Below are 17201 nucleotides of genomic sequence, written 5' to 3'. Positions count from 1 at the left end.
TGACCAACTTCTCTTGTCTCATATCTAAAAACAGAATTGCCATGTTTAGGTGACTTTCACTTTGCCAGATTGTAGTCCTTATGTCCATTATGACTGACTCATAAAATACATCAATGCTTTTTATACATTGTTGCCCTCTGTCCCTCTGATATGTAATACAGCTGGCTGAAAGTCTTCAAATTTTGTAATTTCTCTGGATCTCTCTTTAAGAAATGTTGACAAATGTGAAAATTTGAAATGTAAAAATGTTCGTGGAAACTTTGACAGATTTTTGTTCAAACTACCTGCTGTGTTACTAAGTTAAACTTCTTCCCAGCAAGAGGTAAAGACAGGAGCAGAACTGGAAGAAAGTTCCATGAGGCAGGGCCACAGAAAACCAAGGAGGGTCAGGGACTGAAAGGCCAGGCTCTCAGATTTGGAGGAGCCAGGGATCTCCCCACTCCTCCCCAACTCTAGAAGCCACACCTGTACTGGCTTCAGGGAGAACCCATAGAGAACAGAGTCCAATAAGGTCTCAAGAAAGTCCCCTGAGGAGATCTGTGACAGATAAATTATCTTCCATTCTCATTGGGATTGCTGTGGCAAAGACACTATAGTCAATTTTTTGATTATTAGAATAATTTAGAATACTTACTGTCCTTCAGCTTCTAAATATAAAGAGGCTACCTAGACCATAACCCCCCAACATGCCCATTTAAATTGTACAATGTGAAGTATAGACTAGTAGTATGTAGGTGGTCACTCTACAATCTGTGACAATTACTGGTTGGAATTCATGCCTCTGATATGTTGTTTGCCTTCAGGGATGGCAATAATTGGTAGGGAACCATGAGGAACATCAAGAAAAGGAGTTGGATGGGGAAAGATATATATATAGTAGGGAAACAGCTAGAGAAGAATATTTGAGTTGAGCAGGTAGGTCCCAGGTCAAGGGAAAATACCTAAGTGTGTGTGTGTGTGTGTGTGTGGGGGGGGGGGGGGGATGAAGAATTTGCAAGCATGAGGTAAAGCTAATTTAAACAGGAATATTTATGCATTTTCATAAACTTTTTCAGATCTCTGTACTTACAGCCTAAGCAAACGTAGTATGACCAAATGGATATTCTAGATTGACTGAAATATGGAAGTTAGCAATGTCAAGCAGTTTGTAAGTGACCAGAATATTACAACTTATTTCAAGCAGGGCTGCATTATATCTGGTTGGATAAATCCTGAAATAAAACACTTCATAATTAAGCCACGATGAAAAATAATGTGTCTAGACATCCTAATGGACAGTGAAAACCGAGATGGACAGTGCCCATTGAGAAACATCTGTTCAGCAGATGGCTGTTCATGCCTGAATAAACAGAAATATAACGGAAGATATTTTGAGTGGACTTGAGTGAATTCAGGTATTGCAGGGTTTTATGTACCCCATGACAAGCATATGAGTGATGGCATGAATAGTGGTGATTAATTGTATTTGCCAAACAGCTTTTAGATGCATCTCAAAATCTCAGTGTTTAACAGTTAATCACTTCCTTTTTTTTCTTAAATGTCACTTTCTTGAAATCTTTCATAATTTGAAAATTAAAATAATCAGTTTTTTTCACCATATTTCTTCTCTTTTATCACTCTGGACATCAATGATACAATTGTTCCCTAAGGAGATTTCAATTCTGGCTGCTTATCCCTCATTTGATGTCCAAATCCTGCCTTTGCAAGATGACAGCTGGTTGCTATGGCAGTGATGGCAGGTAACAATGTAGCTGTCACATATTATTAATCCACTGCCTTAAGACTAGCACCAAAATATTGCCAAGGTACAGGCACTGAAATCAGATCTGGCTTCTTTCTGTCATTCAGCCAGGGTTCATTCAAAAAGTATGTTCCTTTGATTATGCCATTTCAAGAGCATGGAAGCAGAAAGAAATTTGTGCAGTGACTAAGAGTGGAGAACTTTACCATGAGGATCAGATCTGGTTTAATTGCCAATCTAGGAAACTGAGGTCAAAGCAATAGTGAGGCTATGGATGATGGCATAGGAAATTATGACTCTTCATTCAAGAGTCTTGACTTTGGATTTGGAAAGAAGGAAGGAAGAATAAACAGAAAAGGAAGGATTACTGTAGTTACTCATATATAAAATGAGGTTTTCCCCTCCAATCATCATGGGCAAAAAAGCCCCTCATCTTACATTTCCATACAAGAAAACCTTATTAAATACATTATCTACATTAACCTGCTGCCAAAAGCAACATGTGCTCAGTAATGGAAACCAACTATAAAGCTGACTAAATTCAGCCAACACCGAGTATGATTATAAAACATATGGTGCATATATATTTGTATCCAAGGCCAAATTAGCCAAAACTAATTTCAGATTCAAGAGTCCAGAACACAAGTGGCCCTACTACTGGCAAACATCCTCCACCCACACCTGAAGCTTCAGATGTTTCCAAAACCTTTGGCGGGCATCCTACTTGCAGACCCAAGCCTGGAGTCTTGGGGTTCGGATGCCCCTGAGTTTTGCTTGCCCTTAGCCATAAGGCCCTCGGAGCAAGCAAGGGATGAACTCCCATTTTTGTAAACTGGGTTTAAAGCTGCTCCACCTCAGCGGGTACTGAGCCACACCAGAAGAGCAGTTCTCCTGTGAGGCAGTTCAGGAAAACTACCTTCTTGGACAGAGATGCATGGTATTTCCCCTGCCAGGTTAAGCCACTATGCTTGATGTGAGCCTTCAAGAGGCCAAGTGATGGTGCATATATGGCAAACATTAGCTTAACCCACCTGTATAATATATATGGTAATGCTCATTGAATGCTGTATCCCTTAGCACTGACACTTTTTAAAGTCATGGTGAGCTACTACATTGAATATGTTTTGACTTCCTCTTCACCCCCACAGCTGATCTGCACCTTTTTCCTGCCATTCTTGTTTTTTAGCCATCCTTAAATGTCTGGCAAACATCACTAAATGGGCCCCAAAAAGCTTACCCAGATCCCTCTGTTGCCCCATCTCTCAGCATGTCACATATTAGTGTGGCACCACCCTCCAGGAGGTGGAGGTGAAGCTGGAGCTGGAGTTGGGCTGAGTTGCCCTATGCCTCATCTGCATATACATTTTTGGAGATGCCAGGACTCATGACAACAACACCTGGTTCCAGTCATGAATGGGGGGCTAATTAGTACATGAGTCCTTTGTATTTGGAGTACACACACACATTGAGCAGTGCTGAGCTGTGGGATCACCGTGGTTGAAAATGCTATTTTCTCTGCTGGGGCCCAGCCCAACAAACTATATAGTAATTCATGAGCCTCTTGACTTTGCATGCACAGTTTATACTAGAGAAGCACTGCTTAAAAGTTTGTTTATGGAATACCTTTGCTAAAATGTGCAGCAGTTTCAAAAGAGATAAGCTACACCAGTTCTGGATTAACTAAGTCTATGGGTACCAGTAGTAACTTGCAGATATGCAAGTCACTACAGGTATGTTTATTTCTAGGTCAGTGTTTTTAAATTTGCAATTCACTACCACATGGTTCAGGAAGAGCAGGATCCGATAGTAAGGAGGTCAGGGAAAGAAGTTACAGGATGAAGAAGTTGAGGAGAGCAAAAGGCAAGGGGGCTACCTGACCTCCTTGATTTATTTTCCTAGTGGGAGAGGGATAAATTCAAGACAAATCCCCAATTATTAGATGCTATATCTGGAAAATTATAACAAATTTATAAATTATCCAGGTATAGAATATAATTATTGGGGAGTTGTCTTATAATCAAGGTCATCTTATATTTGAGCAAATATGGTAAATAATGTATTTTTAGTGGAGGGAAAAAGAATACACAGTTCCAAATCTCTCAGCAATGTTCTTTGGAAAGCTCTTAAAAGTACCACACAATTATGGATTTTTTTTTCTTTTTAACCTTGCTTTTTTATTGTCAGTCATGCAAAGAAAATTTCAGTAAAAAATCCAATACAGGCAATTGAAACTTCATTAAAAACAAGTCAGTGAATCACACCTACCCCATTATAGCACCCAGCAATGACCTCTTTTTCTGGCAAATACAGAATTTCTGTTCCCTTATTATTGCATCCTAGTCCAGTTGTTCTCAATCTGTTCAGAGTCAGGGCACCCCTCCAGTACTTTTTTTTTTTTTTTTTAAACGTGGTGGCACCCACAGTAGAGAACTCACCTCAGTGCTTTTCAACCAGGCGCTACAGCCTCCTCGTAAAATTACCCTGTATGCCTGCTATACAGTCAGCCCAGAAATGGCTGTGGCCTATGTGCATGCTCCTCCTGCACTTGGGCTCTCTGATCAGCCTAAAGCAGGCAGGAGCTGCCTTGTGCTATAGCCCTTTCTGGTCTGGCCCCCCAGACTACTCCCAGAAAGAGAAGTATGCAGATGGAACTGTCCCATACCCCTCAGTTTCCAAGAGGAGCATGGGGAGGGGTGGAGGGAGGCTATAATGGGAAGGCCTACAGCCTGAGGCAGGCCCTGCCTACTTTTGCTCATCAGAGCCTAATTCAGCAAGAGTGTATGTGGTGCAGAGCCCTGATGCGTCACACTACCCCAGTTGAGAACCACTAGACAAAGAATTATTCTACCCTGTTCATACATCTAGGCTAGTTGCATATCTTGTTAGATTCCCAACATATGAGTGAAATCTCCTGAAAACACATGGAGAGTTGGGCTACAGATTGTAATATTGCAAGTAATATATGCTCTAGAATCTACAGCACCAAGAATCCCTAGAAACTCTTTACCACAAAACCTTAGTGGTCTTTCCAAAAAGAAAACTGCAGCTCACAAAGAAATGGGGCACATCTCACACTCAAGAAAAAGAATGAAGGGGACAGAGTGGGATATGACTGAGCAACACCAATGTTCTCCTAAGATGAAAACACACAAAGAAATCACACCAAATTCTGGATATGGGGCAATGGTAATTTATACCTTGATGATGGTATGACTTGTATTCCAAAATTTGTGGGAAGAGATGAGTAGTGAAATGATGCAGAAGGATTCAAGTAGCTGTACCATACTACTTACAACCTCCTCAGTTTCTCAGTGTACTGTTTAAGTAAAACAAACAAACAAACAAAAACAAAGGAAAGCATCATATTTCTTTCCTCAGTTCAAGCCTTTTGGTGGAATTGTCTTTACTTGAACTCATTGGCTATGTACAGCCAGTCAAAAAGACCAAGGCTGAATTAATTCAATCTTTTCAGGTTAATCTAAGTTGCATAGATTGAACCAATAAGTAAGTGAACAGACATTCACTTTTGATTCCGGAAATGCAGCCAGATGTTTGCAGTGGCCCATGCCAGAAGCCAAGGGGAGCTAGAGCACATTTCCCTGCTCAGCTAGAGCAGACAGCTTGGGCCAAAGCTAACGCCCACACCCTGTGAGGTGGGGCTTGCAGGGGAGGTCAAAGCATCCTTGGAAGCTGGAGGATTAAGAGTTAACTTGAACCTGGAGGGGATCTGTAACAGAAGTTCAATACACTGATTTAACCTAAATCAGTTAAGTCTGATACTACATCCATCCAGGTTTATCGTAAACTGGTTTCAACCATTTTGAAAGCAATTTATGTGCACTGAACTTCTGTTGTTTGAACCAGTATCTGATCACTTAAACCAGTTTATGCATAATTAATGTTCCTAGCTATTAAGTTCAAGCTCATAAACCTAAAAGCTTATGATACACACTAGAATAGCTCCATTAGTTTGCACAATATAGAAGTCATAAGGTCGTTTGTAAAGTCTGAAGTAATTAAATAATTTGTTCGCTGAATACTGCAGCCTTTTTAATTTGACACATCAGATTCTTGACACTGGGAATGGCATACGTCAAGAGTTATGATGTTAAATTATGATAACATGTGAAATAACTCTTTTGATTTCAGTTAACATAAAGCAGGCTTGATTTTAGCCCATGGGTTTATGGTGTAACCACCTTCATTTTCAAAGCCTGATAAGGAAATATAGTAGCATAAAAATAGATATATAACATAACAAGTCAGGCATTCAGGGTCCAATGCCTGCTAAGCAAGACCTGCGGGAGATCATGGTTTCTGTCACTAATGTATTATCATATTTTACATCTATTTGAATAATCCTGAGATTGATGCATTTTATGTAAAACAGTGATTTGGCATGAGCAGTATAGCTCAGCAGGACCAACAACTAGGTGAGAAGTGCAAACTGCTAATCAAAGCAAAGGAGGATGAGAGAAAACTGTTCATAAAATATCTTGGACTGAAAGAGCAATCTGATTGACTGATGGAGTCCAAGTTCTGTGACTGTAAAACCCTCTAGCTCCAAGTTGGGAGCTTTCTCATTTTTACCACAGTATCACTTTCCAGTTTGTGCGCAATATCAAATGCCCTTCTCTGCTGCTGGAGGTCCTCTGTTTCCTGGCATATTGCAGATGTGTGTATGAATGTCCCAGAACCACACACTTTGTTCTCCCTCAGTGCATGGTATGTCTTGGTGTAAGTACACTTTCCAGTAAAAACAAGCCTTTGTGCAAATCTTGCTTTAGTTGCTTAAGTCTTTGTTGGTCTACCGATGTAGTTGTATCCATTGTAGCCTAGAGAGTACATTTCCAGGCAGAGCGGGTCAGAGTACCATATGCAGAGTGGGATGCAGAGTGGGACAGAGCACTATATGCAGAACGGGATTTAGAGCGAGGCTGAGTGCCATATGCAGAGCGTAATTTGGAGCTAGATTGAAAGCGAGATGCAGGGGCCGCTCTGGAGACCCATGCAGACTGTGAAGAAAAGCGGGACACTGTACTGCCTAACGGACCCCGGTGAGGGCTGCACACTGAGTGAGACAGAGACCGAGCCACTGGGGAAGAGGCAGAGACACCCACAAAGCGAGCCATGGGAATGCTTACAGAGCGAGATGTTGTGTTAGATATGGAACCATGCACTGCACGGGACACTGGGATGCTCAAAGGGTGGGATACTGAGGTGGACGCAAGGCCACACACAGAATGGGACACTGGGGTGCAAATAGGATGAGAGGCTGGAGTAGACATAGCATGGGGCACTGGGGTGCAAATAGGGCGAGAGGCTAGAGTAGACATAGCATGGGGCATTGGGGTGCAAATAGGGCGAGAGGCTGGAGTAGACACAGCATGGGACACTGGACCATTTAGGGGATGGGATGCTGGGGTGGACACAGAGCCACAGGCAGCATGGGACACTGGGGCATTTAGGAGGTGAGATGCTGCGGTGGACACAGAGCCACAAGCAGCATGGGACACCAAGGCACTTGGTGGATGGGAGGCTGAGGTGGGCATAGTGCCAGACACAGTGTGAGAAACAGGGGTGTGAACAGGGTTACTGTTAGCAGAGCCAGTCATGAAGTGTGAGAGCAGAGCAGACATAGCATTGTTTGCTGGGATAGACAGAGAGTAAGGCATTGGGGGCTGGACAGGGTGAGGAATTGGAGCAGAAGCAGAGCCACCAACAACCTGAGCCACTGGGCGGCACATGGGGCTGGATGTTGGGGCAGATACTGAACCACTCACTGAATGAAACATGGGGGCACTCATGGCAGAAGGCATAGTGTCACATATAATATGGAAGCCAGAATCAGACTGGCACACAGAATTGCACAGGGGATGTCCCACAGGGAGGTACACATAGTCAAATGTGGGCTGGTTCCCAGAGCCATTCCCAGAGGTGCACATGGGGATGCAGATATAGTCCACATATGCATCCCCATGAGGGAGGAACCCGGAGTCACACACTGGGAGAGTCCCTGAGTTGCACACAGGGAAGGGCACCGAATTGCACCTCGGATCACACACATCAGCACTGGCATAACCTTTGCAGTAGCCAAACTTGTGACATGCAAAGTTGGCTAGGAGCCGGTGGCAACCATGCCTATAGGGTATAAACTCCACTACAGTTCGTGCTTGGTGATTGGAAGCCAAGGTTCCTAAACTGAATGAAGAGACAAAAAAAAAAAAGATTAGTGTTCTCCGTTACATACGTAGCCTGTAGGTGTGCTGGATTGAACACAGAACCACTCATGAAGTGACATAACATTATTCAAACAAACAGAGAGCAAGACATTATGACATGGATAGGGTGGGATGCTTGGGCAGACATGGACAAAATGAGATACCGGGCATACGGACACCTGTTATGCCTGTTGACATTGTTATACCTGCTATGTTTGATTAGTTTTAACTTTACTGAGTGCCCCTCTATTCCAAAGTATAATGTTTTACACTGGAGAAGTTTTAAAAACCTGCTACCCTTACTCCAGCCTGACATTCCTTTCTTCCTTCTCATCCAAAAGAAAATCATATGGTGAAAAGCATGATTAATATTTCCTTCAGCCTCAGGATGAACTGGGGGAAATGAGCAACAAGCTGATAACCTTTTCTTACAACACCCATAGAAACCCATCTGATCTATGTACCACATACTGTGAAATAACAACACCTTGAACTCTTTACACATCTAGCATATTTCCTTCTAATTTAAACTTAACATTCTAGTTATGGTCTGTTCAATAACCTAAAGTAGGATCAATGAGCTTTATTAGGTTAAGTTAATATAGTTCAATTAGAGTGTCTCCTAATGGTCTTCTGTCAAGACTAAATAATTCCAATTGTTCTCAATTTCTCCTCATAATCAAGAATACCAATGGATAGTAACTAGATATTAATCTATTCTAAGATGAAATGGCATTCTGCAAGCACTCAGTGCAGTCCTTCCTTTAAGATGTTGTGGCCTTACAAAACACATTAGTAATCCCCTTCCTTTATCTAGTGTTGAATGAATCGCATGCTAATGAATCTTGGATATATTGACTCTTTTTTCACCTAGGTTTAGAGAGATACTAACTACAAATTCAATGGGCTTATTGTATTCTTTCCATGAATAAAAGCCCTGCTCAAGCTGCAGGGATCCAATTAGCATTTCTGGCAAAGAAAACAGTGCATTTCCCATACAGATTGTACCTTTTAAATTATGTTTTAAGAAAAATAAACCATTAATATTGTCCCCTCTCTATATTCTCTGATCTGTTTTTGCTGTTTTAAAGGACATGCCCTTCAGAGTATCAAAGCAGAGACATGGAATAACTGGCGCCAACTGTTGGCACCCTTGGAGAGTGCCACTCTGATCCCTTTCTTACCCAAACTGGTGCTCTGCTTTGTGGTTCCTGATCTGCGCTCCCTATCTGATCTGCTTTCTGCTACCCTACCTTCTCTCTTACTGTGCTTTCTATCCCCTCCTCAATCTGCCACATGCCACACAGAGAGGCTGCTTGTGCCACTTGTGGCACCTGTGCTCCAGATTGGCCACCCCTGGATTAGGAAAACAAAGTCCTATCAAAGTTGTCCACAACAGTAGCACAGGTGTTATGTCACTCTTTTCCAACATATGCCTGGTTTAACAGCCTTCAGGGCTTTTTAGCTATAGCATATTTAAATTTTCCAATGTCAAATTGAAGCTATGAATTTCCCACCTAAAAATCTGTTAAACTTACTCAACAGCCATTGACTCTTTAAATAAGCCACAGCCTTCCAGGTTCAGTACACAATTCTTCAGATCTTCCTGGAGGGGATTGCAGAAGGAGATTTCTGCAGTACATGGTTCATTCAGCCTAGGTAGACCTAAGAGCTGGTCAAAGACACAGAAAGATTCTTAAATTTGTACCTTTTCAGAAATATTGCACTATACTGTATTTTGCCAGTTGGTGAACAAACAAACAAACAATTAAATTTAAAAAAAAAACGGAAAGGATTTGTATGTAAAAATCCATTCCTGGTTCAGCTATGGTTCAATATTTCTCCAGTAAAATGGGGGAAATAGTTATTGGATTAAAAATCATACAGGACACTGTTAACCATGAACGCTGCATGCCCCCGGAGGCGGGGGAACTGGGGAGGGCACAGCGAGCTCCCTCAGGCAGTGGCGGCACTGTCAGTGGCAGGAGCATGGAGGCGGCAAGTGGGAAGCTCCCGCATGGAGCTGCAGCGCTGTCGGCAGCGTTGGGGAGGGGGAGTGCCAATAGGCAGATGGCAACAACCAGCAGGTACCGTTGGCAGCATCGGCAGCAGACAGTGGCGATCATGGACTGCCCACAAATGCCACTAGTGATGTTGGTGGCAAGTGGGAGGAATGGCAAATGGTGACTGCCTGCAGGTGCTGCTGGCAGTATTGGCAGCGCCTTTTCACAGGGGGTGCACTGCCACACTCAGGGGGTGCATATGCAGCTGTGTGCACCCCCTAAATGTCACCAATGCTGTTAACCCTAAAAAAAAGTGCTACAGATTAAGAACTCTTCATCATTGCAGACAGGCAGAGGGGCTGACAGTACATGCACACACATGTGGCTGTGTATCTTTGAACAATGAGTGTCCCAATGAGTCACTCTATATGAATCAGAACTATTCCTGTAATCCTTTACCTTAATAGCAACAGTAGGCCTGTTGATCACAATGTCCCTTTTCACCATCAGAACTTCTCCACACTCTGGATCAGAGATAGCTACCAACCTCATAATGTCGTGATCACCCAGATGATGTCCATATTGATTATAAGATATATGTAATGGGATTGTTTTTGCTGTAAAACAAAATTATTTTCATTACAATTGAGTTAATATATCATCCCCCCCCCCTCTTCTATTCTGTGCTTGACTGGCAGGAATAAAATGACTTGTTGTCATTGTATGAAAATGTTGTGCCTTTGGTAGCAAATATTGATGTCCACAGTCACATATATACAGTGGCCGATTTCATGCATTCAGGGATCTGTAACTATATAATTTTATTCACCAAGACAACTCTCCTTACTTGAAGCCTCTAGGTCAACGATGGTCATTGGTATCTCCAAATCGTTGAAATTAAAACTTGGTAAGATTTAATTTAAGCTTTAATAGTAGCCACTGTAGTGTGCAAGGTTGGGGCACATCATGCCCCTGTTACTGCAACAACAGCTGCTTTTATGCCCCTCCATAAACATACAGCTGCTTCCCTAGTCACTCCCCCACCCTCAGTTACACTATTGTCTGTAGTTATACCACTAATACAACAGGAAACATCTCCATGTTAAAATCCAAGTAGAAGATTCAAGATAATGAGTTTCTGAATAATAGAATCACTGAAAATTAAGGTTGGAAGGGACCTTAGGAGGTCATATTATCCAACCCCCTGCTCAAAATAGGGTTGTCCTCAACTAATCATCCCATCCAAGGCTTTGTCTAGGCAGGTCTTAACAACTTCAAAGGATAGAGATTCCACAACCTGCCTGGGTAACCTATTCCAGTGCTTTACTATCCTCCAAGTGAGAAAGTTCTTCCTAATATTTAACCTAAACTTCCCTTGCTGCAACTTGATACCATTGCTCCTTGTTCTGTTATCTGCTACCACTGAGAACTGTCTAGCACCATCCTCTTTGGAACTGCCCTTCAAGTAGTTGAAGGCTACTGTTAAATTTCCATGCAGTCTTCTCTTCTCCACACTAAATAAACCCAGTTCCTTCTGCCTCTCCTCAGAAGTCATGTGGCCCAGCCCCTGCACAATTTTGGCTGCCCTCCTCCAATTTGTCTACATCCTGTCCATAGTAGGGAGCCCAAAACTGGACACAGTACTCTGGATGTGGAATCACCAGTACAGAACAGAGGGGAAGAATCACTTCCCTCAATCTGCTGGCATGCTCTTACTAATGCAGCCTAATATGCCATTAGCCCTCTTTGCAACAATGGCACATTGTTGGCTTATAGTCAGCTTATTGTCCACTGTAACCCCATGTTTTTTTTCTGCAGAATGTTAACCAGTGTTTCTAAACCTTGTGAATTTAGATCCATCCAACAGAAATAAAAGTCCTACAAGACTCTCAATAGTGTGCAAGTCACACAGTAAACTAGCTGAGTTTTCACTGTAAACAATAAGGTAACTCAACTGCCAATATTAAACAATACCAAGCTTTGCTAATTTCATCCCCTAGAGTTTTCAAAAGCCTCTCATGAGGCATGATACTGGGACCATCCCTGATTACAAGCAACTAAAAAAAAGCATTGACATTGGACCAGCAAAAGCATATTAGCTCTAAAGTTTCTTACCTTCCCTTGGACCCAGTGCAACATTTATATTTTCCTTCCAGAACTGATCCAAAGCACATCCATTGTGTGTCAACACCTGAGTGCATAAGTTGAAATTCAGGTTCTTGGGCTCATTTCGTAAATTTTCAAGCAACCAATGAAGATGGACATCTTGGCCATACATAGGGCAATTAACCATTTTAAACCTCATGCTCATGCCAGCATCACTTAAGAACCGGTTCTGGAGAGCTGCTAAATCTCTATCTATATGACAGTTAGGAGCATTGCAGTATCCAGAGTGAATTCTTCTATAAGCTTTGTAAAATGCCTCTTTGCCTTTCAGAGAACCTGTTGAAAAAGAATAGAGAGATTTAATCTATTAGCAGCTACAGGATCATATCTAGACTGCCTTCCTGCCAAAGCCTTCACCAAAGAAATAAGCTTGCTGCCCACTTAATCACATTCTGTGAACATCTATCACCAGCAATTAGGCAGCATATGCTACATAGAAAGGTTGTGAGTGCATAGTCCACTTTTGTGCTCAGACACTTCTGAGACAAATAAACTATGAGTAAACTGGTGTACATGTTCAACACTTCTCTAAGCCATAGAGGCTGCATAATTGCCAGACTTTGTTTAATCTCCCCTGAGTGAGTTAAGATAACAGGTTAAATAGACCCATGGTCTGACCGAATAAATGACAGTTTTTAAGTTATGTAAGAAGGATGTTATGTAAGATGGGCTTCCAGACATCTAAAAAGTAAACATGATCTCTATTCCTGTAGTAGAACTACGGATCATGTGAATTTAGATTATATCTAGAAGCCTCTTCAGTGGTGGTTCTCAACCTTTTTGGACTCCAGGCATCCATCGCTAGACTGGAAGCATTCCTCCATAACTTTTGTGAATTGAGTGGGCTCCAATTTCAAAAACTCATTTATAGATTACAGTATTTACCTCCTTACACAGGGGTTGGGGGATCATCCAGGCAGGAACAAGCCTGAGCCTGGTGTATCTGCTTAGCTTACTGCTTACTTCCTCATCCTTTTGACACCCTTCAAAGGATCTGGCAGCACCCAGGTCGAAAATCATTGCTCTAGAATCAGACATCTACCCAAAAGCTAGACCAATCTGCAAAAGGTTCATTTTGATTTAGCATGGGGAGTTTGTTTTTTTTAATCAAATGATGCATTTGTAATTATTGAATATAATCATTTCAAATTTGTGTTAATTCAGTGAAAGTCTTTGATCCATACCAAGTTCATATTTGTATGTTCCAGTGATATCTTCACGATGATCACTGCCAACAGACTTAGTGCTAACACACTGCCCACAAAGCCATGCATCATAGTAAAGTTTTTCTTTCTTGTCACTGCTTTTGGAAAGCCAGCCAATACAGCTTGCATTCAGACGAGAAAATATATGTTGGCCATCATAATCCAAATCCAATTCTCCATCTTTAACACTTCTGATTGAGGTAGGGCCACAGCAAGCTGAACCTAGAATATATAAAGGTAAACATAATATAACATGGCATAACATAAAATGCTCACTATACTACTTCAAGAATACAAGCATGCAGGATACAGGATACAGGCTTCATTCACCTCTTCCAGACTCCATGGGTGTTGGATCCAGACATTGCCAGTTACTACTGCAGAGACCTAGGTCTCTGCGAGCCATCCAGGATTCATTCCAGCAGTGATATGCCCTGTAGGAACACAGAATTGTAAGAGACTTCTTCAATCACTAAGTAAAATGTGCCTACTATTGCAGGCATCCTTTTCATATAAACCTTTTCATGTAAATAAATTAAGCTCCATTTAATCTACAGTTAGGTTTTTTACTCCACCCATCTTGCCATGTTGGAAAGTTGCTCAAGAACTGTTCTGTTCTGATGTTTAGAAACTTTGTTCTAATTTCTAGTTTAAATGTATTCATAGCCAGTTAATATCTATGCATTCTTATGCCAAAAACTGTCTTTACCTCATATAGTTCTTCCCCACTCCTTAGTTTACCTCCATCTTTTATATATCTATACACATGAGAGAGAGAGAGAGAGAGAGAGAGAGAGAGACACACACACACACACACACACACACACACACACAAATAAAGAATAAGAATATCCCTTCTTATCTTTCATTTTACTGCACTAAACAAGCCAATCTCTTTTAGCAACTTCTTGTAAAATCTGGCCTCCTTTCCCCTAATCATCCTTATAATCCTTCTCTGTAGATTTTCCCTTCTTTCTTGAAAGTAAAAAATCAGAGACTTTGTCAAGAACTCTTAAGGCCTATACTTTAATACAAGCTAAAATTCTCATCCAACCAGACTAGGAGCATGGATCATAGACACGGTTGTGAGGATACATCTACAGTAGTCTTGGTCAGTGATAAGGATTTTCATAAAACCAACTACCAACCACAATTATCAACCAAGTTATGGAGGGTGGAAGATGATGGCTCAACTCTACGATGGATTTAGCCCTTGTGTTTCATGGCCCAGTTAGTATTTTTAGACTACTCAAAGAGGAATGGCCTTACACTTTTCCTTTGAAAAAAAATAAGTAGTTTTGACCTTATGTATGTTTTATGAGTAGATGTTTTTCATGTAGATTCAGCAGTCATGTGGCTGCCATTAGTATATAGTTACTGAATTATTGCAGTAGTCTTGAAAGCTGAAGAAATGGACATGCAGAAATGCTGCATTAGGAGGCTAGTATTAGTCCTTCTGTCTTCCTTGTACATCTATAACAGCAGACAACAACATAGGGAGCTCTAATGACCTATTTCACACTTACCATAGTTTGTCTTTGCCACACAGGGTTTTGCCAGTAGAGTCAAAAAGTTCATCGACAGCAAGGGGGTTCTCAGCACAGTGTGGAGAACAGAAATTTGTTATGACACGGCTTGGAATTCCCAAACACCTCATCACTACAAGGAAAAAATACTCTAAGAATATTTTCACAAAAGAATCAATTCCCTATAATTAGTTAGTCAAGTTCTTTCCTTCCTATTTTTCCAATAATTCTCAAATCATTTACACACAGAAGGTATATCTGTATGTTACAATATGCATAGGTGTATCATACACAGGGTACAAAAGGAGTCTCACTAAGGGCTCCTTTCAGGTATTTGGGAAACAGTGTAAAGTAATAACAGAGATGATAGCCTTTTTGGTTGTCTCCCTGTTTAGGTTCTGCAACAATGGCATTTTCTAACAAACCAGCCAGAATTTTCTATAATGTTAATGTGAATGCCACTCTATGACAAAATAGTCTCCTTAACCCAAAGCAGATTTAGCTTCAGTAAGTGATCAGTACAGCCTTGCCATTGGCACTTCTCTATGTTGTCTAGCACACTTAAACTCCCATTTAATAGGATAACAGTTGACAGTTCATTTCTCTTATTTCTGAGGAAAAGGCATAATCTGGCATTTTGTTCCTATTGCCACCCCTTGTTCCTTTGCATCATCTTCCAAACTTGACCTAGAAGAGTACACTACCACATACAATATTCCAGGCTTGCCCTGGTTTTCTTAAATCACTAGAAGAAATGCTTAGCAAATGCCATGGCTTATAGTACTAATTGGTGTCAAATTTTGGGGGAAAGAGCAGGGATTTTCTTCTTCCTCTGACTAAAGTATGGAAAACTACAGAGATAAAATTAGATCTCATACTAAGCAACTACTTTGCACTAGGAACAAACAAACAAAAAAAAAAGTCATTTTTTCTGGTAGTATGTAGATCAGATGAGTAACTTGCAATCAGTTTTTGGGAAAGTTTTTCTTGCCCGTGTACCTGTGCACATCACTGATGCAAGAGTGAGACAGTCTCCAAATCTGACTGGCCTACACCTTCTGTTATACCACTGCTGAAGTATGGGGACACTTCCATTCCATGTTAATGGGTTAGTTCCCTTCAGGTAATCATTATTGTCTGGGAGCTTCATGATGCTGTTACTGTGATGGCCACAAAGCTGGAAAAAATAAAGCAATAATCATGGTTTCATATTTTCTGAGAGCCACAGATGATAAATGCTGCAGTAAGTAACAGAGTCAATAAAAAGCTAGGTTGGGTTTAAAGTCGAATTCCTCCATGAGTAACTCTTTGTAGTGCGGGGATTTCTTGTGATAAACTCTTCTAAAAAACACAGGTCAGTACTGCTGATGTAGACAAAAGTCAAAGGAAAGTAATCCTTCACTTACCATGTGGTTTACCACCATACTGACATGCACAGGATCATTGCGCCAGCGACAACCTCGTTCAGAGCCTTGGTGGTAATTTGAACCTATATCCAAGACCTTCAGGCAGATATCCAGAATCCCATTTTCAAACTAATTATACAAAGAAAGAGGGTTAGTAAGAGACTTTATGGACTGAAGTAATTGATTTGACACTTTTATTTTCCTCTAAATCAGTGGGATGCTTGTGAGGAGCTCCCTTCTTTAAGCCCAGTATCTAATACTTTATATTGCATTTCATCTCTGTTGGCATAGAGATTGGATAAGACTTTCCATAATATCAGTAAACATGCTTTGCCAATAGAAACATTATCCCTTTTCCTTCAGGGGCCCTGTATCCTTCTCCCCATTTTGCAGAAAATTCTCTGCAACTTTACAGAGCCAAAATAAGTTCATTTGGTTTTCCTTCAAAGTTGAGTCTGCTACAATATAATCCATGTAGAAAGGATTGCTGTAGTCCATGCAAAATGTTAAAACAAGAGCATAATCTGGACTGCTGCACAAAAGTCTTACAAAATTGTGTAGCACACCAAATATTTCTGTAAATCCTGAAATATACCTATACTAGAAAAAGGTCAGAACCAGTCTATTGCCCTCTTGATTGGTTAACAAGTTCACAAGAAGTCCCAGAGCATTGCATTCACCTGTCCAAAGTGCCACAGTCTAGAAGTAATGTGCTTGTGTACTCCCTCATACAGCATCCCATGTTCATTCAGAACATATTCTTCTCTGTGAGCCTGATTGTCCATATACACAGGGTCATCTACCAAAGAAGCAGCAACAGAGATGTCAGCCTTTTGTTTCTTCCACCCTTACTTTCTTTCTCCATTCTTTCTTACTGAATCTATTTTGTCCTGTCTTTTTAATGTAAACTTGGGCAAAATATTTAAATGAATC

General features: G+C 41.1%; 1 protein-coding gene across 1 annotated transcript in view; it reads right to left on the bottom strand.

The window, feature by feature from the left end:
- Nucleotides 1-5581: 5581 nt before the first annotated feature.
- LOC102380684 (protein-glutamine gamma-glutamyltransferase 5-like) overlaps nucleotides 5582-17201 on the bottom strand; it is a 16687-nt gene continuing 5067 nt past the window's right edge. Inside the window, exons 4-13 of the mRNA XM_006034061.3 lie at nucleotides 16949-17067; nucleotides 16269-16397; nucleotides 15862-16039; nucleotides 14863-14995; nucleotides 13667-13770; nucleotides 13316-13558; nucleotides 12081-12407; nucleotides 10425-10582; nucleotides 9501-9634; nucleotides 5582-7942 (exon numbers count right to left, since the gene is read on the bottom strand). Coding sequence (XP_006034123.3) covers nucleotides 6577-7942; nucleotides 9501-9634; nucleotides 10425-10582; nucleotides 12081-12407; nucleotides 13316-13558; nucleotides 13667-13770; nucleotides 14863-14995; nucleotides 15862-16039; nucleotides 16269-16397; nucleotides 16949-17067 — 2891 coding nt within the window. The 3' untranslated portion in view covers nucleotides 5582-6576. The remainder of the gene's footprint in view (nucleotides 7943-9500; nucleotides 9635-10424; nucleotides 10583-12080; nucleotides 12408-13315; nucleotides 13559-13666; nucleotides 13771-14862; nucleotides 14996-15861; nucleotides 16040-16268; nucleotides 16398-16948; nucleotides 17068-17201) is intronic.

This window comes from Alligator sinensis, unplaced genomic scaffold (genome assembly GCF_000455745.1).
Source record: "Alligator sinensis unplaced genomic scaffold, ASM45574v1 scaffold378_1, whole genome shotgun sequence".
Lineage (NCBI taxonomy): Eukaryota > Metazoa > Chordata > Crocodylia > Alligatoridae > Alligator > Alligator sinensis.
The sequence above is the reverse complement of the archived record's forward strand: the minus strand, read 5'-3'. Positions and strand labels throughout refer to the sequence as shown.